Source organism: Myripristis murdjan, chromosome 15 (genome assembly GCF_902150065.1).
Source record: "Myripristis murdjan chromosome 15, fMyrMur1.1, whole genome shotgun sequence".
Lineage (NCBI taxonomy): Eukaryota > Metazoa > Chordata > Actinopteri > Holocentriformes > Holocentridae > Myripristis > Myripristis murdjan.
In genome coordinates this window covers 23,079,129-23,104,535 of record NC_043994.1, presented here as the reverse complement: position 1 = coordinate 23,104,535, position 25,407 = coordinate 23,079,129, and the positions used below count along the sequence as shown (strand labels likewise).

At 42.4% G+C, this 25,407-nt stretch overlaps 1 protein-coding gene across 1 annotated transcript in view; it reads left to right on the top strand.

Moving 5' to 3' along the window:
- macrod2 (mono-ADP ribosylhydrolase 2) overlaps window positions 1–25,407 on the top strand; it is a 430,410-nt gene that overhangs the window by 376,921 nt on the left and 28,082 nt on the right. Inside the window, exons 9-11 of the mRNA XM_030070312.1 lie at window positions 15,448–15,526; window positions 22,986–23,024; window positions 25,268–25,327. Coding sequence (XP_029926172.1) covers window positions 15,448–15,526; window positions 22,986–23,024; window positions 25,268–25,327 — 178 coding nt within the window. The remainder of the gene's footprint in view (window positions 1–15,447; window positions 15,527–22,985; window positions 23,025–25,267; window positions 25,328–25,407) is intronic.

Here is a 25,407-nt window from a genome sequence, read left to right as displayed (position 1 = left end):
CTTCGATGTGTGACACTGAATCTTAATTAGAAAAAAAAATGTAGTGAAAAACCAAGGGCTGTTATCCAGAAAACCCATTAAAGCTCAATCAAATGAAGTAAGCAAGTGGCAGAAATGAAAGGGCTGTCAGACTCAGCTCCTTATCTGGGTAAGTGAAAGCAGGGGAGAGATATACCTCTCCGTTCTGTGTTCGCCGTGTGCTGCTGTGATCTTTTCTCAGCTCCTTTTTCAATGTGTCTTGGTGATAAAAAAGAGTGACCCGTTCTCTTCCTGGCTGCGCGGCGTGGGCTGTGATGGTTAAGCTGTCTGTTGACCCTGCTGACCCGCGGCCGCCGTGAAGCAGGAAGTGAAGTCTCTGTTTAAAACACACACATCCTGCCATCTGCCCCGGTTTTCGATACACTCAACTCCACCCAGCCAGCCACCCCTACACCCCCCGCCCCTGTCAAACCAGCAAACACAGGCTCAATCAATGAAAGAATCGGACACACACACAGACACACTCACAGCACATGAATTAAAGATTTAGCTGCAGCGCTGCACACGGAGCCATAGCATGCACATAGGACAGCATGTAACTGCTGTGCGCACAATTGTCAACATGTGCTTCTGTATGTTTAGGTTGCAAAGACAGTAGGACACAAATAGACTGCATGTCAGGAGCATCGCCATATGCCTGTGGAGAGGGGAGCCATATCACAGCTCGCCACTGTTACACCGGGCTATAAATAGCTGATACAGAACTCTGCGTGCACTTACAAAAAAAAAATTAGCATGTTTGTGTGCTGCTGTCGTGTTATGCCCGTCGGTATTCCGCTGTTTATTTAACCTACTTAAGTCTTTCGAGAAACTTCTATTTTTAATCATTTAAATGGAATCGCATTGTGTTGCCGTTTTGGAAGAATTAACAATAAGATTGGAGTAGAGATCAGCGGATGAGATAGTAGAGGCAAAACAAAACCATTCCAGGAGAGTAAGGATAACAGACTGGAGATGCATTTGTGGAAATAATTCCATTTTCCCTGTGCACGAAGATAAAGCGAGGGAGTGTTTAGAATATAAATCTGTCATAGTCCTCTCATTAGCTCGCCATGGTTCCAGTAAATATCTTAATTAGATTATTGGAGGAATTGTGGGGAAGTTGTGGCTCTGTTTGCCTAGAGCTTTTTCCCTTGGTTGCAGTGTGTTCCCAGCTAATTGTTTTTCTTTTCTTTTTTTTCTCCCTTTTTTTTTTTGGCGGGTTGTTATTTTGTTTTGGGTTTTTTTTTTTCATCGGAGCTGCCTGACATGATATGGTCCCTGCTGCAGTCAACTGTAAAAAAAAATCTATTTTTACAGTATACTGGATGTCTATAACTATATTTTTATTTATTTATTTATTTATTATACAGTACAGGCCAAAAGTTTGGACACACCTTCTCATTCAATGCGTTTTCTTTATTTACGACTATTTACATTGTAGATTCTCACTGAAGGAATCAAAACTATGAATGAACACATGTGGAGTTATGTACTTAACAAAAAAAGGTGAAATAACTGAAAACATGTTTTATATTCTAGTTTCTTCAAAATAGCCACCCTTGGCTCTGATTACTGCTTCGCACACTCTTGGCATTCTCTCGATGAGCTTCAAGAGGTAGTCACCTGAAATGGTTTTCCAACAGTCTTGAAGGAGTTCCCAGAGGTGTTTAGCACTTGTTGGCCCCTTTGCCTTCAATTTAGTAGAATGTGGACATTCAGTTTCAGTCCCTGTTGTCAGGATTATGTATTGACAGACAATCTGTTGTTCAGGAAAGCAGGATTGTGGCTGGGAGTCAAGATGCCACTCGAGATGATTAATTAAGGCATTTCCATTCTGCATGGTTTACATTCATTGTTGCCTCACCTTTCCATTATTTTCTGGTTCCCACTGTAAGTCGAAAGCCCCTCACAACCTGCCTTCTTGACATCTTCGACTGTAATCAAGCCCCTAAACCTGAAAAGCTGAAAGGCTGAGCCCATAGTGTAAACTCTCGGTTAACCTTTCATCCACAAACCCTCATCCAAGTCTGAAGAAAAGCCTCGCTGTCAGCGCTCTGTCAATATTTCCTAAAAGCTGTTTTTAAGATCAGGGGTGGAGAAAATGTGATTCATACCAGATGAGACCATTTAAATAAAGAATGGAATGGTATGGAATGGAAAACTGTCCAGAAATATGAGTAGAAAATGTGTGAACGGTTCATCATTTTCTCAACATAGAGTTTAGAAACTGTATCTATATGGTGAATATATATCCATATAATGAGATCTTCATCTTTCACCTGAATGGTGTGAGCTTGAAGTGAGTAAAGCCTCTTTCCGTGTGTTTCAGCTGTGTTCAGTGAACTATCTTTATGGAAGGGAAATGATTACTAATTCAGATGAAATGTCCAGCGACAGTTCATAAAACTGCCAAAGCCCCCATGTGATCAGTGACAAGCCGTGGCCTCTACTAGCTCAGCCCTGTTTCAGACAGCCCAACACAGACATATCACAGACTGATTAAACTTTCAGTGGCTCCTGAATAGCATTTTCACCTCTCAAAGCAGCCAAGCGATAGGCTTTCTTTTCAGAGATCCCCCTAACCAATCGTGCCTAAAAAGCTTTTGAAAGTGCTGAGTGGAGGAGCACTTGAGTTTGAGTAAGGGTTATGTTCTCCATGCAAGCAGGTAAAACAGAGTGGTGTGGAGAGCGGTGATAAATGCGGTTCTTTTAATACAATAGCTTTGTAGGTCACTCCGTGGAGAGGCGAGGTGCGCTCACTCAGTCGTCTGCTCCTGCAGAGCCTGCGCAGCCCACAGACGCAGAAACACACAACCTTTAAAGAGGGATTTGAAAAGGTCAAAGCACAGGCATGCAGAATGGTAATAAAGGAGTGCACTTGCAGGGGTCACAGGGTCAATGTGGGCTTTATTCTTCCATGTTTTCCCATATCTGAAACCCTGTCGCTTGGTACTGACACTTTCTTAATCTGGATGTATGGGGAACGTCTGGTTTGGACGGTTGAACGTTCACTTTCGAATGAAGCTCATAAATGCGGCTATGCTGTGCACCGTGGCCAAAAACAACATAAATGTCGATTACACAGAATTCTTTATCTCCTTGTGTGTTTTTATCTCTCTCCGTTGGCTGGGTGACCCACTTTGGAGAGAGTTGGCAGTGAAGAGACGGTTAGAGTGTCCACCTGGACCTGGTTAGAGGTGTGGATAACACAGGCTTACTCTGGGCCGGTCTGTCCCCACACACCACCCTGTTGTTCTTCTTCAGTCCCCCAAACATCCCACACCTCCTCCTTTATAGCCTCGATGCTGTTTTAAGTGGCCGTTTGCCAGGTGAAGATGAATTACATTTAATTACTTTGCCGCTGATGTATCAACTGGATGTTACTTATGGATTTCGGGGTATTAAGTTAGCCTGTGGTTTCCTCTTGACAGAGCACAGAGGATTTCCATAAGTCTGAGGGGGCTGGGTCTCCAGCACATGACAGAGTGGGTGCACTCCCTTTTTACTCCCCAGTCCCATGTGATAACACTGCATGCCTAGCGACTCTTCTTCCACTGATCTAATTAGTCCCCCGACACGTCTTTAACGGTGTGTATTTATCAAGAACATTAATTAGTACCTAGACTGCATATATTACTTTGAATATAGTGGATGTCCTTGTTTATTAAAGTATTAACAACAGGGGGGAAAATACTCTCCCTTATCCCCTGACATTAGTCACTTGGTGAGCCTCCTCATTCATCATGCCCCTTTCCACTGTGTATTTTTTTCTTCCTCTTATCCTTGTTTGTTTGTTTTTTTTTTTCACGGTTTGCACATATAAAATGATTTTGTATTAGCATTATTAATTACAGTGGGGCTCTGTGCCCCATGTTACATAGCTGTCACCCATCTCCTGTGATCGGTCACCAAGGGACCAGGTTGGGAGATATGGTAAGGAGCCCTCGGTGAGGTGCAAAGGTACAATTCAGGTTTCGAGAACCTTACGGAGACAGCCTGGAAAACAGTGCATGAAATGGGGAGGTCATTGATTTTCTAAGCGACAGCCGGACCGAAACAGATTCTGTATTGATTGGAAAGTTCCTTGGGATAGCCGTAGAGAGGTGGAGGAGGGCTAGGGGGCTGGGAAACACTACTCTATGGAGCGGCGCTGAATGGCCGTCCATCATGCATGACATTGACTACCTCAGCACCTTGGGCTAATGTGTTGCCGCGTAGAAATACAGCATCCCCGGCTCTACAGCGTCTTTCCGAGCAATAAAAAAAGCAGCACACTACAATTTATGCAGATAAAACTCCGGAAAGGCCATGTTGTCTCCTAGGCATTGAGGAACTGTTAAAACTCTAAACGCTTCTGCTATTTGTTGTACTTAAGGATTATGCACAGTCCTGTAATATTAGCTTATCATGTTTTCTCTCTCTCTCTCTCTCTCTCTCTGCCTTTCTCTCTCTCTCTCTCGTTCTCTCTAAGCACATTTCTGCAACAGCTCATATCTCCTAGTTTATTTCCACAATTTCAGTCCACAAATATCCCACACAAGTCAGCAAGTCATTCAAAATGAGCATAGCTGAGAGACAAAATACATATTTTCATTTTTGATTATTTTGATGTTTTGATCTCATCTGACAATAAGAGAAATGAACGGTTTGATTCACACACAAGGGTCACGTACACTGCTGCCATCCACAAACCATGCTAATGAGACCCACTTTAGCAGTTTATTGTTGCTCTGGGGGATCTTTTGAATGTTTTTTTTTTTTTTTTTTTGGTTGAGAATTGGTCTTTGAAAAGCACAGTGCTGCCTATTTTAGAAACACTCAGCCCTTATGAGCGCTCTGATCAGCCAGACTCAATTGTGTCTCCAGTGTGAATGGCCTAAGAGACCCTTCTAGCAATTCTTCTCTGTTGTTAAGTGGCCTGAGCTCTAGTTCAGCAGCATGTGAATCCACCCTGGGGTGTAGCACGGCAAACATGCAGGAGGACACTGACACTAATATAGATATATTACAGTCTCTCGGAAGGAAACCATGCAAAACAAGGAGACTGGTGAGAATTGCTTCTACTCGTCCCATTGCTCTGATGTATCCAGCTGATCACACAGTCTTGTCTTTATTTGACCTCTTCACGGATTTAGTCTTAGATTCTCTCATTCTTTACGCCAAACTTTATGTTAAACTCATCTATATCAAAGGTTTCGTGGTTTATGATTGCTTTTGTTTCTGTTCATACCCTCAAATCCAGCAGTAGTTATGTGATACTCTAAATTGGCTAGCACACCGGTCCTATCCCAGTATCTAACAAAACTGCTGTTGGTGTGCAGCAAGACAGAAATGACTGAATGTACAGGATCTGTTTTCTGTGCAATTAGGCATGGTATTTTTCATATTTTCATATATGTGAGCTCATCATCTACTGCATATTCAACAGATGTTTGTGTGTTCTGCAGTCCAAAATAGTTGGGATGGTTTTTGAGCCATCTAAAATATGACACGCAAGCATTTTGCCCTCTTTTACAGCTGGTAGTAACATGCGTCCCGGGTTGTTGGATTGTACATAGAGAAAGCAAAAACACATGAAATGCAAATGCCACTTTAGCAAAAAAAAAAAAAAAAAAAAAAGTGAAGACAATCCATTTCCAATCCTTGTATTACAGCAACTATTTAAATTAGGAACAAACAAAACACCTCTGACATGAGGATCCGACTGCAGGGTGCAAGCAAGCCAGCGACAGGGAGCTTGGATAGAAGCATACTTGTCATAGATGGATTGTCTGCATATTCACAGATGGGGAACAAGTAAGCAACAATTTCAAAGCATGTAAATATTATGAAAGGAAGTGACAGTGGTGCAGTAATCTGTGTTTTGGTGAAGGACAGAAAAATCCAATTTCAGTGTGTAAACCGGAGATGCATTTTTCATCAGGTGCAAATGTAATCCAGCTAAATCATAAGTAGACAGGATCCAGCTGCAAGACACATGTTAAGGCCAGCTGTACAGCCACTCACTGTGTCATGTTAAAATCAGCAGGTAATGGGGCCTTTGAGAGAATACATGTGCTTAGATGCTGCCATATTTAGCCAGTTTGTCATTTTTTTTTTTTTTTTTTTTTTTTTTACACAAAACACTGCTGCAATTGGTGTTTCACTCTAAATCTGCACCAATCAAATAAAACAACAACTCCGACCGTCACCTTTTTGAAAAATCTTGCATGGTTTGACCACTTACTTGATAAACCGGCCATAAAACTCATACACCATTTAGATGCACAATACCCAATCTGCCTCTCACCTCTGGAAAAAACACCTTCAGACACACCTCCGTGCAGTCTGCTGCTGCTACTTAGTGGAATGGCCTGCGATTTAAACCAAAAGCAGACAATTTTATCTTAATCGCTTCTGTGAAGGGGCTCTGTCATGGGTCTATCTGAAAAATGCAGTTTCCCCTCTAACCTAGTAACTGCATTAGTGACTGATGTCTTTTTTTTAAGCCTTTTAGCTTTTAAATACATCTTAATTTCGTCTTTGCCTAGGTCCATGCTTTTGTATTCTTATTGTTTTGTCAGACTGCCATGGTAACTGAGCGGTGCTGTTACCGTCTAACATTCACTGCCCTCTTTCAGATATTGTATTACGGTGTCCTTAGTTATTTATAAGTGTTCTCTCTGCTTTTATGTCAATCCAAGTCCCTTAGCCCCTCAAAAGGCATTTTGGCCTCTGCCTGGCTGTCATTGTAAATAAATAGCCCCAACACTCTCTGCAGTTCACATTGAATAAGGGGTTATAAATTTGCTTGACACATCTCACAAAGTCCGGATCAGATCTTCATTCCAGCCTGTAAGTTATGTCAAAAGGCACCTATGTTTTAAGCCGCTTCCGTGTTTGATGTCGCCCACACGGTCATATGGTTCTTTGGGTCAGTTTTTCTGTTTTTATTTCTAGCTGTCACACTGATCCTGTGTTCTCCTCAGCAGTGTGTAAATCTGTCATAACCTCACAGTGGCAATCATGGCCTCTAATGTGCAAAGAGGATCACTTAAGAGCATTCCACCTTTTCCTTGTAAAACTTCTCCATTGACATTCCTATTTCCGTTTTATGGGATATTTCATTTTCGGTTTCATTAGAAATCGTAAATGTGAGGTGACTATTATAAAACCCTTGAAACCCAACTGCAGTTAGTATCATAAGATACTTCTGCCAACACTGAGAGAGGACTCAGATTTTGTGAATGTACCTGCATGTGAGTGTGTGAGACAGACAGACAGGAAAAATAATATACCTCTAAAGGGAGAAAAGATTAAGAAGTCTGCCTGAGCACTGTGTTGGCATCTAGTACGGACTCTTTTATAAAAGTAGCAAGGGGGTAATAGCTTTAGCTAAAGGAGAGCGCATGTGAAACAGAGTACTTTCTAATGAGTGCTCCTGCTGACCTTGTGGCATTAAGTTTCACAGCAAAGAAACAGCACATGTGGGTAAAACCTTAGCGAGCGGACAACGTGATTAGCATTTCAGTGTGGAGAGGGAGGGTAGCGCGGCCCACACAATCTCTCACTCTTCCGCATTATCATTTTCCATTACAGGCTGGGTTTGAAGGCTGGAGAGCATGGCTAATAAGGATTCACAGGACAATGACAGAGGTTTGCCCGCTTGCAGCTGTGGCACATCCGTATTCCTAGCTGTGTGTGTGTGTGTGTGTTTGTTGGACAAAGCGCAGGTCTGTGGTGCGTCCTCTGTGCCTTTCCACTGCCCTGCCAATGATATTCTGCTCCTGTGGTCTTTTCCCCACCTGCATGGCAGTCAGATCTGGGCTTATACGCAGTTCAGGCAATATTACCGTAGGGAGCCGTCATTGGATTGCCATTCATCTGGCAGCTTTGTGTAATACTCAGACTGGAGAGGACCCAGCTAGATCACACATATTTCTGCCCAGGAAACCTTCCCATAACCAGCCAGGCTCAGACAGGGCAAACACACAAGTGAAAGGAGAAGACGGATGTGCCAAACACACACGCAGAGGCACACCCTCAATACTCTAAATCTCACATACAGAGAAAAATCAACAGTGATTTATCTGACAAATATGAAAGAGACGGTTGGATTGCTTTTTTTTTTATTGTTGTTTTGTTTAGTTTTTTCACGGTGTACATCTGTGGATTTCGTTAGTCTGAGACTTGTGTTTTCCCTGCCGTTTCTTACTGAACCTTTGCCGTTGCGTGAAAATCATTTCAATCTGGCAGGGAATGAACATTGTGTAATGGCTTCATCAACAGGAGTTGGGCATAACAGGCTCAGTTTCAAAGATGACTATACATGGCTGCACACACTAACCCACCTCAGAGAAAGATGAGTGGGCTCTTATTGTCTGTCACCCAGAGACTGAGCAGGTATTGACTGAATAAACAACAGGAAAAATGAAAGTATTAGTGGATGCGACAACCAAGCGGGGTAACTCCCATTTGACCAAGGAGAGAAGATGAGCCGACACAGAGCCTGGCACTCCTGCACCGAACACCAATCTTTCCACTCAACATTTAATATTGTCTATTGGTGGTCAATAAGGGGATAAGCAGCAAGGCAAAGATGTCAGAGAGCAGTCATCCCTTTAAAGCAACTCAGCGGGGAGCATAAACTCAGAAACACAGAGAGGATGATTACAAAATAGAGAATCCTGTTGTGTTCATCCTGTTGTAGCTGGTGGAAAACACTGTGAGTGCAAAGCAAACACCAAATCTGATTTGATTAGATTTTTTAGTGAAGCTACATGATGAATGTGGGTCCGAGCACAACAGAAAAGGCTAGATCTTACTCACAGATTTCTTGTATATGTAGGCAAGTTATTACATCCACTTCATCACACACACACACACACACACACACACACACACATGCTCTCAGCTCATCAGCAGAGGTTGTTATAGGCCATACTGGCTGTCCAGGGGTCAGATCATTACCAATGCAGCCATGGATCATGGATACAGCCCTCATATTAGCTCTTCCTTCATCATTCCCCTTTGACCCCTGCCGCAGCTGTGCTACCTCTCATCTTTATAATTCCTTTTGAAAATAGCCCAAATCATCTCCTCTATACTTACACTACTCCCCATAGACCGCACACCAGTATTCAATCATTATAATTATTTGACCATTCATATTAATTGACAGATTTGTCAGTGGAGGTTATTGCACCATTGGTCACATGCCAAAAAGCTGCTGTAGTAATGTGAACCTCAAATCTCTAATGGTTTTGCAAGTGGTGGTACTGACATCCCCACTGAGGTCCCCTACACGCTCCAGGATACTTACAAATCCTCTTGCCGGTGGAGAGATTTTCATTACTGTCAGTGGCAATAAACTGCTAAACACTTAGCTGCAGTCAGATGAAGTAAGTTGCAGTTGTTAGAGTTCCTGTGGGACGTTATTGACATTTTTCTGCACTCTGCTGGGACAAAGCTGAACACAGGGGGAAACAGCTGCCTTAGAATATCTGCAGCCTCCCCTTGGTTTTCTTATTAGATAAATTTACCAGAGAAATTTGAATTCATAAATTCTACGCTCTCGTTCACAGCGCTGAAAAATGAAATAATATAGAATGAAATGTCAGGGATAGAATTTGTATGTTTTTATTGCTGAAGCCATGTCTGTCTTTTTTCCCTATCAGATAGCACAGTTCTTCAGCTGCTGGCAGTGGGAGCAGACAGCAACTGCTCAAAGCATATGAAAGTCAAATGCTGTCTCTTTCTGTTTGAGAGAACAATTGTTGAAAATGTGAGCTAAAATGCTAGATGCCTCAAGCACGCTCTGCTCCATCTTTGTCTACAGTGCCATGCAGCAATAAAGCCCCAAAAAAAACTACAGTGGGAACAATTTGTTCAGCTCTTATGTGCAAAAACACCGAGGCACAACCAACACTTTCGGATTTAACATGCAAATCGCTGATGTATTATCATTTGGATATTTTCAAATCTAGCGGAACAGCATTTTCTCCTCTAAATATTCCATATTCTGCAGTATGTACGGCACTGGACACAGTATGCTTTACAGTTATGAATTAACCAGGCAGCGCAAGATTCAGAATGGCATCACTTCTATTTAGTCACACTGTGCTGAGCGCTCATGCATAATTGTGTACATAAGCATTTACCAAAAGCAATCTTCTGATTAGCATATTAAGCCAACCCCATTGACTATCCTATTGCCCTTACCATGATAGAGTGGTCATCTAATGTCAACCGGCTTTGAAAAGCAGAGAATTTGGTCTCAGCACTTTATTCCAAGCTTTAGTGGCAGCCAGACCTCCTCAAAGCCCAATGTCAGGCTTCTCCTTTGATGTATGGATGGAGGCGTTTTGTTCAAAGGGTAACCTTTTCTGGGCACTTCTTTGAAATGTTAATTCAATAGCTAACTGCAGGTGGAGCTGCAGCTCTCTCAGATAGGGTCAATCAAAGTCAAATGGAAGAGCTGCCCACGGCATCACTCCTCCACCCAAATGGCCGTTGCCCATTTTGGCTGCTGCTGTCAGCCCTGCCTCTGCTATCGCTCTCCACCTGAAGTAAAAGAGGTGGCCGGAGGGGAGGAGGCGGGCGTCATCATCACAGTGTGGACTGCATAGTTTACTGAAGAATGCTGTATACAAATATTCTAAGGGTGTTTGAGTGTTTATGCAGCTCCGGCTCTATGTACCTGATAGCCCTGTGCAGAGTCATCCAAGCTTCATGCCGACTGTGTGTCCTAGTGGGGAGGGAGACGCAGGTGTGAGTAATTACATGAGTAATAAGGCCTGGATATGGTCCACCTGCCTTCCAATGAACCCGCTACCCAATCCAACGCTGCTGACGACAGTGGAGAGCGAGCACTCACTGATCATGGCTTTGATGATGAAGGCTTTGTTTCATGCTCAGATATTTCTGGCTCCGGAATAATTCAACAATGTCATGTACTAGATAGATAGATAGATAGATAGATAGATAGATAGATAGATATGGGAATAAGTGTGATACACATATTCTACAGTATGATGTGAATATAATATATACAGTTCATTATCTTTAGGCACTGCAATGGACTAGCAACCTGCCCAAGGTGTTTCCCTCACTTCCACCCAGTGCATGCTGGAATACATTCCCCGTGGACCTCAGTAGGAATAAGCAAATGAGTGAATCAATTATTTTTAGCCAGTGTTAACGTCATGGATCAGTCTCCCTACTGTTGCTATTGTCCATCTGGAGGAAACCACTCAGGCTTCTGCATCAGCCCTTGCCTCGATAACTAGGCAGCACAGGACCCACATAGGCACAGATCTCCCCAGGGTCAGGGCTCCAGCTGGAGCAGACATGCTAGGGCAACCTGTCCCTATTATTGTTTGTGACAGATTCAAGAAGGAAATGCAAGTAGCAAAAGTGCGTGTGTTGCGCCTGCTCGTCAGATTCTGCTGGCAGTGCCTCCAATGTAATTATGGGCATGGGTGGCCAGCCATGACAGCTCATCTGTTAGCCAGCCAGTAGGAGTCTGGGGCACCTGGTGAGCCCTCCACTAGCACGATGAGCCACAAATACACACAAATTAAAAACCACACATTTCATAAATCAAGAGATGCAAGAAAGGGACACTTTTTATACCGCTGCTATGTGTTATGGCACAAGTGGCGAGATCTAGTGTCACAAATCTTGTTTCTTCGCATCTCAAGTGACATGCAAGTGAGAGGCATAGGTAGTCAGATTGAACCCCCAGCATTCTCATTTTAATTAGTTTCAGTCTTATCATATATTCAGAGCGTATACACAACTAAGAGGCATTGGCTTTGAATTGATTAGGCTGATGAGTAAAGTGTTGTGCAGAGGACTTTAATGGAAAGATTGTATTGAGATCTGTAACCTGTCACCAAACACCAACCAGCATTGCATTCCTGTTGACAAATAATTTCTGCACTTTCAATTAATACTTTTGCAGTGTAAAATTAAATACGATACCCACATCTTCACACATCAGCATAACTCACATAAACAAATTCACACCTGGGAGCTGCACGGTTTAAGTACAGTCTTGCTTTGTTGGCCACCGAGCGGCTCAGGAAGCAGAAGTTTTGACATTTCATGTTTCCCACACTGAGTTTCTAATATTGAGGGCTCAGTGAGGGCAATGTTGAGGGCTCGCTGGTGACAAAATAATTAATTGAGCCATTGTGACAATGCCTTGGTGGTTTGTGCCCAATATTTAAAAGAACGTCTCATGAGGCTTTTCCTAACATTGTATAAAAAAGTTGTCATGTGCCAAAAATACTGTGGAAATTTAAGGGAAAACCTGCTGTTTTATTGTAGACATTCTCCTTTTTCCCTGCGATGGCCGGGTCTCCAACAACCACAACTCAGAGAGCGACAGGTTGAGCCAGCTACATAGCGCGACACCTTATTGTGCAGCACACGTTTCTGTCAGGATGACCATCCTTTCCATATGCAACCAGGGGACCCAATCATATTGTGCTCACCCTTTGGCAACAGCCCTCCAATCAGGGATGAGTAATGACCAGGCTAGCCAGCATGCAGTGATCCCAGCTTTCTAATTAGTCTTCCATTAACTTTCTCAACCTTGGCTTCTGTGGGGCGCACACTCAACACACACACACACACACACACACACACACACACACACACGCACATACACCCACGCACACATACACTTTACATAGCCTCAGACCATGACATTAGGCCTCGTCACTGGAATCAATATATGGCATGAACCAATTATTAGACTTTTCTACACCACAGTGTCCAGTTAAATAATGCTCAATAATTAACTAGGATCATATGTTGTTGTTGTTTTGTATGTTGGTTTGTATTTTTGGTGGAACAGCTATCGTATTAATTCCACCTTTCTGCATTGTTGAGGTTTTTTTTTTTTTTGCTAGGACAGTGTACCCAAGCAAACCTAACTAAACGGCAACAAAGTAAAGCAGAAGTGAAGTATAGGGCTCTGCATGTTCGCATAGTTTGTTGTATAGCTCATGAAAATGAAAAGTGTATTGTAGTGTGTATATGGTGCAGAAGTGTAGGTGCATAGTGTGACATATGGTGCAGGGAATCTTGGCTTAACCAAGTGTATGGGAACATATGTTCTCCATATCTTTAACCGTATTCAGCGCAAGTAATAGTTAAGAAGAACTGAAGCCATAGCTATTCATGGATTCCTCTTATATCACGGTGCAGTGTGTGTGCATTCTGGAGATAAGCCGTAGCTGGTTGACTCTGTGACACTATAGTAACTGTGCTTGAGAGAGCAGGCTGTTTGACAACAGTTTTTAAGAAGAAAGTGTTGGAATGTGCTTTCATGAAGAAATAGCAACAGATCACCCTCTCAGTGGCATGAGATTTGCTTCATTTCCCTCTTAAGAAGCGTTGTAGCCAATGATGTTTATTTGGATACAGAAAGAATTTCTGTGGTTTCTTGGCCCGCATTTGTGGTTTGATTTGGCATCTTGCTTTAGCATTTTGCTGATATATATCAAAGGCCATATAATGTGTTTCTAATACAGTATGTTGTGGGGAAAAAATTGCACAACCCCTCTGTAGCACTTGGATATATCGCAAGAGAAATGTTCCAGGGAAGAAGAGACAGAGGGTGAGACGAGTTCACATGGCAAGGATTATGACATTTAGCTTTTTTTTTTTTTAATTTTGCCGTGAGTTGTCAGTCACCCAAGAGTGATATTTCTCCTGTCCTCCTTTGTATCAAACATAATATAGGAGAAATATATATAAACGTTCAAAAGATGAACGATAATGGTCCCCGTATGTTTATGTGTGTGTGTGTGTGTGTGCACATGTGCACATGCATGCGTGTCTGTCTGTGCGCATGTGAGGCATGAATTTATGATTCATCCTGTTTCACAGTGGGCAGTCAGTTTTAGAATGGAGCTCTATAAAGGCGTAATGTAAATTCCTGGGGAGCTGCTGTCCTGTGGCCTTCTAGCACCCAGTGGTATGCTCTATCTTGGCGTATTATCACTTCTCACACAATCTGTTTGTCAGCAAGCTCATGACTTCAAAAGGAGCCTTCTTTCATTTTATCGGGGCGAGGGGTCGAGAGAGTGAGTCTACATTTTATGAACAAAATCCCCCTCTAAGACATCTAGCAAAAATAAAATGTTACCATCCCGGACTCAGCTCCTAACATTTACTCCAAAGCATGGATCATAAACTATTAATAGATATATGTCTGTATGAACACCAGAAGGGTGCCTCTTTGAATCTGGTCCTCATGGTGGGCAGACGCTGGAATGGGGCTAAAGCTGGTGAGCTCCCTTTACTTGCCCATAACATTACTATCACTACATGGAGGAGGATGTGGGGTGGCCGGCTACCATTACAGCAGTTGTGTAAAAATTCCATTATTCAGTCAAGCGATTAACTGCTGCCATGGTGTGTAATGCATCTATCTGACTGTGGCTGATGCCTATGCACCCAAGGTTTCACTGAGAGATGTGAAAGAACTGACCTCCTTTTCTGCAGTCATTCTAACAGCTCAGTGCCTTTTAGACAAGTTATCACAATATGAAAATTGTACATGGCTGAAGGTTGTTCACATATCAGTGCTGAAATAAAGCGCTCCCCCTGTTTAAAGCTTGAAATACAGAATTCAGAGTTTAAGAAACAGCATTCATCCCGATTTTTGAATGCTAAAGGTGTATGACTGATTTAATGTGGCATATTTATATGTCATTTACATGTAGAATTATTAAGCGGATATATTTCGAGGATTGAATTAAGTCAGGACAACGCGATGCTTTCCACTGCTATCATCTTTTTTGCATATTATGGCAGAAATCAGTCAAGCATTCAGTTCACTAAGTAAGGAATTTATTTTTTTTCCTGCAGGAGAACAAGGTTATGAAATGGTTATTGGATTTCGACTGAGCTAACAAAAAGAAAACCAGAAAACAACTCAAATATGCATAAAGAAAATTAATTATTTGTAATTGCAACTTAGTGATTGGACAAAGGTCTAGCCATTACGAAGGCCTTGTGAGATCTAGTATACAACTGAATTGATTTGAAGCTTAAAGCCAGTCAGCTCTGTGACACTTATTTATCTTTAATGCTGCAATTTCATGCAGTTGCACTTTGTGTGATACTGAGGCTTATTGCACTGCTCTAGCCAAGGAGCCCATTCAGAGCTGCTCATTCTGATGTAATGCATGGTAATATTCTCTAAAAGCTATCTCAAAGGGTCTTGTTTGGGTGGTCTTGATTGGGAGGGTAACTAATTGGATCTCTGAATGATAATTTGGCTATGACTATGTCCCGATGGCACAGACTACTACCGTCAGATCCCCACTTGTCCATTTAGTTTCTTTGTCATGTGCAATTCCCCATAGAGACCTTGCTTGAAATGAGCATCCACAATAATGGCGTCTATCTATTTCTCTCCCTGTGCAGATCACACGGGTCATATTCTGTGTCTTCCTCGAGACTGATTTCACCATCTACAAGAAGAAAATGTCTGCACTCTTCCAAGGTATGTTTGTTTACTTTTAATTGACTCCAGCCTGTAAAGCCTTTGCAGCGAACCACAACATGTCCTCTATTGTTTGTAAGTGCTAATGGATTTGATGTGCGCAGGTAAAATCTATGGTATGATAAATATGACTAGTCCTGCCGTCTTCCAAGGCCTACTTTTTCAGTCTGCGCTGTGTATGGTATTTGGTATCAAAACCCATCTTACTGCCAGTCTGTATTTGGCTAGGCAGCCTTGCTGATATGTGCATAGGTCGAGAATCCTGCAGGCGGGCAGATGCTATGGTAGAAGCTCCAGTTGTTTTGTTTGTTTTTGTTTTTTTACTAAGGAACCCTGCAGCACAAATGCACAATGCACTGCAAAAATCTCTATCTCAAGTCATTTATTCTTACAAAAAATCCCTCTTGTTTCCAGCACGGCTTTACCTGTTTCAATAATTTTTCTGTAAACAGGTATAAATATTTTGAAATATTTTGGGATAAAAGACTTGTTCATATGTATCTTTTTCTTGAGAATGCATGATGTGTGTGTGTGTGTGTGTGAGAGACTTATGTTTTTCTACCACAGTTGGGTGGCACACTCAGCTGAGAAGACCATGTGTATCCAAGGGAACATCTGCAGCAAAAGCTATCTCAAAGACGCAGTATTATAGGAACTGGTGAAGCTTAGGCAGCACCTTAAAATGTAAACAAATTCCTGCACAATCATTTGGGAGATTAACAGCGGGAATTTATGCATGCAGTTGGTAACACAAGTATCAAGTGGGCTGTGAAATACCTGGATAGGAATTTAACAGTCAGACCACTTGTCTGTATATGGCAAGCTGACATTTTGCATAATGTCAGCATTTTGATGAGACTTTAATGTGACATTTTCTATGTCAAGCTAAGTGACTTCTATACATTCGATGACTTCTGCGTGAAGATGAAGAATTATGGGATGCACAGCCGCCATTGACCCCTCCTTGGTTACCGCGACTACATTCCATCTAGGAAATAAACAAACATCCATTATGTTTTACTCCCACTCTCTTTTCAGCCTTTCTCTCTCTCATTTCCCCCCTTTCACACCCTCATCTTTTTTTCGGAGGCCATGAGCAGTCACCAGCTCTGATGGGGACTCCACGGAGGATTGAGCTGAAGAGCTGGGGAGCTGAAAGAGGCTGGCTGCTTTCACCAGCCTAGCATTATCTCCCATTTACCTCGCTTTTCCCTCCCCACCTCCCCAGTGGAATACCGGCTCTCAGGCCTTCATCCCCCGGCTCCCAAATGGAGAGTGTTTTGTTTCCCCTGTGCTCCCGTCATCTGTCCCGCTCCCCGCCCAGACTCTTCCCTGAAAGATTGCATTCTGGGGAGAGACTGTAATTATATTGCCTGCCCTCATGCACACAGCACCCGTCTCATCATATTAGTGCTCTGAGATGAGATTCTGGAGCTGTTGTTCTCCAGTTATCACTCTCGCCATTTACAAGTGCTATCAGCGGATAACTGCCCCGTATGTCTGCATGACTGAGAGCAGGGAAGAAATGCAACAACAAGCATGGTGTCATAAAGGAAAGTAGAAAAGTTTGGAGTGTTAATTGTTTGAAGATAACTCCTCAGAAAACTATTGTTTACCGACATGCACTGAGTTGCTAATGAGGGTTGTAGAGGTCAGCGTTATAAGGTGTGATTAAATGGGGGATCTTTCCAGAGGGCCACAACAGCACATGCCGCCCTGCCAAGCCAACTGCATTTCCTCATCACGGAGCTTCTCCTGTGATGTAGCCTTTGACCTCTGAGGTCAAAGCCACCGTTGTCACTGTTGGTGAGGGTCTGTGTGGGCTGGAGAGGATATTAACTCCACTGGCCCAGACTAAGTGGCTAAATAAGTGTCATATTCCCACTCAGCGTTTATGTCCCCCCAGTCTTTTATGCCCTGCTGCCACCTACACCAGCTCAGATAACATGGAGTGTCTGGAAAATGGCCACCATTAAAAGTGCATGCATCCAAACTCAATGCTAATTTCATCATATTTGCTTTATTAAACAACAAACCAAGTCTGCTTATCCTCAAACTGAGCATACAGTTTTTTTGAAGAATTGTAATATTAGCTTATTTTACTTTACTTACACATGAGATGTGAACTCTTAAATGCCCTATTGATGTGATTTTTTGTTTTTTCTCTCTACCTCTCTTCCCACATGAAGTGAACACGGCAATAGTTCTTTTCATATGCTTAATTAGGAACAATTCAAAAGTATCATAATTATTGGTGCTGCATTCATAGACTAGACAGTGAGACTGAGTGTGAGACAGTGAACTCACATTTCACGCTGCCTTACTGCACCATGTTGATGAGTTTAACAGTAGTTGATAGGTGTGCTGTAGAAAAAGAACAGCTGATTGAAATGATTACACCATGCGGGGAATGCATAACGCCTTAGTGTGAGAAGGCTTGCGTTTAGCCTGCGCAGAACGGCAGTGGTGAATCACGGGCTGTGAATTAGCTCTGCAGGTGTGCCCGAGCTCTTTGTGAACATCTCATCATCCTCACGGCTAGAGACAGACAGTTAGGTGGATCTTTCGGCAACACCGAACGCGCACAGAGGCCCTAAGACCTTTCTATATCCTACAACATCCTCTCACTCTCACACCGTCACATCAGCCCCCTCCCCACCCTCCTCTCCTCTCTCTCCATCCTCCTCCTCACTCATTCCCACTTGCCCCTCTCTTATTTCCACACAACGTGCACATTACCTCATCCTTCCACTTTCTATCCTTCTTCCTCCTTTTGCCGCGGACCAGTCCCTGTATTGCATCTTTTATCAGCGAGCTGTTGTGGAGCTGTTGTGAATGGTCGCCTTGATGTTTCTGTAATGTGTGTGTGTGTGTGTGTGTGTGTGTGTGTGTGTGTGTGTGTCTGTGTATCTGGAACTCGGCACCTGCACGGCGCCTTCAGTTTCAAGCACGTCTTGAGCCGAGAGTACACGCGATAGATTTTTTATTGAAGTCTTACTATTCTCATTTTTCATCATATAGCTGCTTTCCTCATATTCACTCAATCTGTCAAGTGACAATGACTGGAGCAGTAACATGTAAACAGGGCATTTGCATACAGGAAATTGCTTTATTACAATGTGCATCCCTACAAGCTGTCAGCATGAGAAAGCCAAAATAAGGCCGCAGCGCTGCAGGAGCAGAAAACTGAAAAATGGCCTGTGCTGACAAGCGCAGTCGTACACATGCATTTAAGCACGAGCAATGACACATATGAATACCCACAGATATGCATATAAAGCCATATATAGACCCTACAAATGAAGCAGAGAGACACACACTCAGCCATTGAATATCTGACTACTGAGCTCATAGTGAAACATTAGAAAAAAATGATTCAAATAGTTGCTGTACCATTTTTGCAGTGGTATGTGACCTGTGTTCAAACAGATTCAGTAAAGGAGCAGCTCAATAAATCTTTACAGAGTCTTCAAAGATAGACAAGGGCCTTTTTACATAGCATCAGCTGAAGGAGCACTTCATATGCTGCGAACTGCAGATCCCTGAGAGGGAAAGGTAGATTTTTCCTCCCCATTCAGACTGATACAGAAATATGCAAATACACAATCACAGTAATTCAAACAAGAAAGCTACGCACATAGCATTTCCTCTGTAGTGCTATTCACCATTTACAACCAGGCTCGCCAACTGAGCTCATAACCAGTGATATAATGACCTATTCATTACTGACAATGGCCATAAACTGTACCCATCTCAAAGGTACTGTGAGAGTCTCACTATATGGCTTAGAGGAGCGATCAGTGTTTGTATTGTTTGAATGAATGCACACACCAGGAAGAGGTAACTTTTTTTTTTTTTTTTTTTTTTTTTTTTTAAGGAATGACTATAGTTATAAATAGGGTTAAACCAAACTACCAGTTTACTGATATATAACCGTGATCTCTGCCTTTTTGTGAATATCAAATATCAGTGTTTCCATATCTTTCCATTTTTAAAGAAATTATTACAGTACTTTTCATCTATTTATTCTGCCATATTATCTTTGTTCGTTTTGTTTATTCAAACATTTGATTAAATCGAGTGTTGGCACAAAGTCGTGGATATTGGCAGCTTCAGTAATATAAAAAAAAATGTCAGAGTCATTATTGGTATTGAAAAAAAACATTGGTTGAACCCTAGTTATAATGAATGAATGAATTTTGTTTTCATGTCTTGTCTTACCAACGCAACCCTCATGGGATTATAAAGCACCGAAACATAAATATAGATTCCAGTTGCCAAGTGCTGCACGGTGAAGTTTACAATCCTACCGCATAAACCAGATAAACAAACAGAGGTCGTGTTTGTAGAACCAAAACCTGGTTTTCCAAAAAAAAAAAAAAAAAATACTGAAAATATGCATGAATAAAACCATTCGAAAAGCAGTGCTTAATTGATACCATTAATCATTTGATGTGATTCTGTTAGGCATTCAGATTAGTTCATAGTCTGTGATTGACAGCATGCATGCCTTGGCACATTGTGGGTATTATTTGCAAGCATGGAGTCAGTCAGGCAGATGCGGTTTTGGAGAGTAAAAGCATGTTGAAATTGATTCTTGGTACACTCCTCCACTAATATGATCTGGGTGGCTGCCCACAAGCTGGGCTCCATCTCCTATTCTCCTCAATCAGCCACAGTGCTGACAATATTAACACAGCTCACAGATCTGCAGGGGCTGCTGCATTCTCTCCAACTGTTTCACTGCCTTTCCAATTGACATTTATTTACATGGCACTTAAAGCGCTTCACATTTGCAATGCATGCGGACCCCCTCACTGTCCACTGTATAACACAAGCTTTCCCCCCCTGATGCTGCTAGTGTCATGCAATGAAACAAGTAAAGCCTGTAATTTGTTGACAGACACCAATGGTTCTTGTGATTTGAATCATGGTGGGGCTGCAAGAACGCTGAGGGCGAAGTCTATGGAGATTTCAGATCGCTTTCCCTTGAGGAAGGAAAATGAGAAGAGCATGGTGTGTTGGTGCTGCAAGTGTCAGGAAAGCACTGCCTCAGCTTCTCTCAGTCTTTAGCAAATATCAAGGATCAGTTTTAGCTTAGCTGTACACTGTTAACTCATCGTACAGTAAACCAGCTAAACTTAATAGAAATTATACAACGGCTCTCGTTTCACTGTTGTAAGACAAAAAAAAATCACAGTATCTCTTAAGCATCACAGTATTGGTATTTTGACATCTGAATTATCTTAGCAATAGCAAAAATATTTGACTTTGCTGCTTTATTGTTACTGCTCAGTAATCTCACTTTTTTATTTGCTTTTATTCTTTTTTTATGTTTATGTAAACTACAATGATGTGCGTGGAGATAACATTATTGTGTTTTATATCCATTTTGCCTGTTTGCCTTCATAGACAGCAAGACTTTGCAATAAAAGCGGGAACACTGGTGGTGATTATGGATCCTTTGGGCAGTTAACATTGTTGGTTTCTTTGTTCATAAACTCATGTGGAAGTAAAGCGGGTGTGAGGTTAAAAATGAAGGCGTTTCACTGAAGTGAAATATCACTTCAATAATAGCAGTGCTTCCCCCCTCTACTTCTGCCTCTTCAAGGCCATCTTCTCGACTCTGCATGACTGCTGGTGTTACATTAGACTACTACATCCAAGATATCCATGACTCTGGGTGTCGCCCTAAGGCAGAGACCATTCAGCTGACTAGATTCGCATTGCAGACTAGGTGACATGAAGAGAGAATAGAGAAGAGGAGCCAGATGAAAGGGAGATACTGTACCAGAGCCCAGCACGAAGGCAAGAGGGACAAGTAAACCCAAGAAAAACAACCAGGAGGGTTCCACTTGTCAGATAAACATCATCTTGTTTGCCATTTCCAAAGTTTGTGTTTGGCATTTCCGAAGTTTGTGAAAAATCAATGGTTAACTCTGTCTGGTCACTTACTGCTGTTCATTGCAAGTTCCGGCTGAACAAGAAAGTTGCCTTGTCTGAATCCTTTAGATACATCACCCCACGAGGAAAGGTGATCTTAATTTTATCTGTTGCGCTTTCACTGCTTGTGATCTCTCTGTCCATTCTTCTGTTTTCCTGTTGCCTTACTGGAGAAATGAGACACATAGAAGTTTTACCAGCCATTTTCCTTGAAAGAGAGAAAGAAAGAAAGAAAGAAAGAACAAAGAAAGAAAGGCAGAAAGAGAGAGAGAAAGAAAGAAAGAGAAAGAACGAAGATGTTATGTCAGGTATTGTTATCTCAGTTGTCACGTGCTGACAGCTGTGTTGAGCTGTGCTAATAACATTACAGTATGTGGCAGTAGCTCAGAAACTCAATGTCTCCATTCTTGCACTATTGTTATACTGTATCAGCGGGCCTTCCTTTGTTTCCCCAAGCAGGGTTAGATTAATGCACTGTACCCTTTTATTCAGTGTTGTACAAAAGAAAAGCCTGTCCCTGGATCCACAGGGAGCTATGATGGTTACACTTCTACAGAACAGATGACAACAGCCTTTCATCAAAGCTAACGCTTGCCTTTGCGTCTTAACCCAAGCACACCCAGGCACATGTACATCCATACACATATACGGGCTTGCACGTGCCCACACACATACTATACATGCACTAGTGCACATGCACACACACACACATACATAGTGACATGACTCAAAGTGTCTTCAGGCATGCTGAGTGGTGCACGATCTAAGAGTGTGTGTGTGTGTGTGTGTTGAATAAGGGATGCAGGTAGCTGAGCAGCCATCCATAGTTCCTCTCTCCCCTTCTCCCACTCTGCAGTTCCTCCTGAGGAAGCATCCAAAGCCTCATCTCCCCCACTGTGCATCTCTACTCCTCCACCCAGAAACACCTCTGGTTCGCTCTGTCTGCCTCACAATAGACTCAGCCCAGAAAAAAAAAAAATCAAGTTTTTGTTTTTGTTGTCTCAAAAGGAGAAGTCATCCACTCGCGCTTGAAATCGTTGTAATTTTATGAAGTTGGGGAGGGTTATGCCACTTACGCCGGGCTTACAAGTACATATTTAATTGAAAAGAAATGTCTTGTGAATATGGCCATCCCCCTCATTTTGTGTAATAACTCACAAGCTTCAAGGCTGTCTAGTGTGGAAATGGTGGGAGGCTGTCAAGACTAGTAGGGAAGATTTTTTTCTCGTGAAGAAGATGAAGAAAAAGGTGTAAGGCTTACAGCAGCAGGCATGTGGACATGTGAACGTGATGGGTTCTCTTTTGGTAGGTTCACACTTCCAAGTCACACTCCGAGGAGAAACTGCTGATTGTGGTTTTCACCGTTTGACAGGTTAAGGCAGGCTTTTAGTACGGCATGAACTCTGTAACTCTGTAGTCTAACTATGCTCCAATCACAGAGAAAAGTGAATACGTGCTGTATTGCAGATTATTAAATTGCATGGTTTGAAATGCTCTCTTTTTTTCCCTCTGCCAGACAATGACATGGAGGTTACAGAGGGACAGCTGAAGGGAGGTGAGTGACAGAATATTTCATGGTTGCCTTTTCACCTTAGCACCTCCATTAAAGCGCACAGAGAGTGAGTGAGTGCCGTGGATTAAACTTATGACAGTGATTTGCTAGGTTTTAACCGGCAGATGAAATTGAATGTTTATTCATTTGGTGACAAGTTGAATCCCAGGCCTGACACATCACGGTTAAAAATACTTCATGTCAGGTACATTACATTACAAGAGCTTATATCCACAGCTAATTCCCAATACCAGTCTCGTCATCCGGCTTACCAACACAATACCTTCAGACCACCTAAAGAGAATGACAAAGAAACAGCAGAGCAACATCCCTGTGCAGCACACGCGAGGCGAGAGCACAAACACAACTGTCAGCGCATAATGCTTTTATCACCTCACCATCTTGGCACATGGCCTGAAACTCCCAGATACTGCTTATCAGGATAAACTATTGACATTTGTCTGTGCACTGATGTCCTGAATAAGCAATGCCGCAAACAGAGCAGCTCATGGAAGTCTGTGTATTGTTTGCATTGCAGGAACAATAGACTCGATGGCTGAGTTGAGCTGCAGATTTCTTTTCCTAGTATACTGAAAATGTCATTTTTATGAAAGGTTTGATAAAAAATGTTCTGCCTGTAGCACTGTTCTCCAAAGTACAGCAGGTCTGAGGTATAGCGCCAGGTGCCGACATGCACCCTGCGATTCTTTCACAGGACAAGGAAATTCAGAACACACATCTAATGCAACTTTTATACCAAGCACACAAGTTTATACCATTTTTCCCCATTCCAGAGACTACCTGCTAAAAAAAAAAAAAAAGAAAAAAAAAAAGAAAATGACACCATTAACATTAGTAGATGTCCTGGACCGCAGATTTCACCTCATACATCCAAGTTACCTCCAGGTTAACTGGTGTCGCAAATTTCCAACCTGACTAAAATGCAGCATTTTCTCTGATGTTCCGCCTCTCATTATAGTTGCACTATGAACGTAAGTCAGAGGCCAGTCCAAAATATGGTGCATTATTTATAATTTATGACATTACATAGGTTGAAGTTACACTGAGATTACCTAAAATGCAAAAATGTCTTCTATCATTGCGGCTGTATGTGATTGACCAATTTACACTTCTGCCAGTCAGAGCCAATCCCAATAATTACCTGGGAGTGTTGCAGCGTTGAGATTATCGGCCTGAAATGGCAGTTTAACTTGTTTATACTGAGCTCAAGCCCAGATGGTGGTGGGATTTTACATCAGTGTAAAATGGGTATAACTGGAGTGTGCCGTGAACACATCATAGTACATGTGCAACCAACTAAGCAGAGAACAATGTTAGTTTTACTGTCATAGGAAGTGTTCAGATTACCAGAGATCTGGGACCCGGGGTGCTATCAAAATGTTTTTCCTCCCAAAGTCACCCTCATGATTTGCCAATTATACGCATCTGTGTTTTCAATGAGATTCCATTTTGAGTGAACATAAAGGGCTGTTTTATAAGTACACTGTAAAATGTGATATTCCAGAGTGATCCAATGTGCACATAATGGCTAAATCATAAAGACCTGGCTGAGAGGAACCACATTTGAGAGCATGTCCTATTGTTAGCGCTTGAATGATTATCTTGTTTTCTGTTGCGTTCCTCACCAACTATTTTACACTGCGTACAGTATAATAACATAGCACCGGACCATATCGAGCCAACCGAAATGACCCCTGGTAATTCCTAGTCCTGTTGTATCATCATGCCAGCCCTGCCCTGGTCCAGTTTGTCTTGTTTGATGGGCCTCTGCACCGGTGCCAAGAACTGGCCTTTTATTCTGCTCCATCAGCCAGGGTTTGATTCAGTGCTGCCTGGAGCCTATTCAAAGGTTCAAATGACTGCCATTCTCACATGGAATGGTGCTTTTGTCCCAGAATGTGCTCTGGAGTTGGCCTCAAAGCCTCACATTCTTCCCCCCTCCCCCAGAGGAGTCATTTTTTGTCAGACAGGTATAAAACAAAACAACATAAGAGCCATCGAGTTCTCCCCCAGGCTCTTGTAGCATGGTCAGCCGAGACAGAGAATGGCCAAGTTAGAATAATCACTGCTAGGCTGAGTTTGGCTTGCCAGAATTCACCTTTACTCTCACTACCTCTTATCCAAGGGCTCGAACTTGGCCAGATGTCATGCCCTTTGCATCATCATGCCGTGGAGGGATAACTGTGTTTAATGATGTGTGACAGTGGTATCTGTTTAATTTTTAGGTAACACACCGCCATCTAAGAAATCCAGAAGCAGGGATCAAAGTCAAGACAGCAACAGAGGTAGGAATCTGTGTGAGTGGGTGCATGTGTGCACGGGTGCCTACTTATCCTTGTGTACTGCCTTCTGTTCAAATGTTATT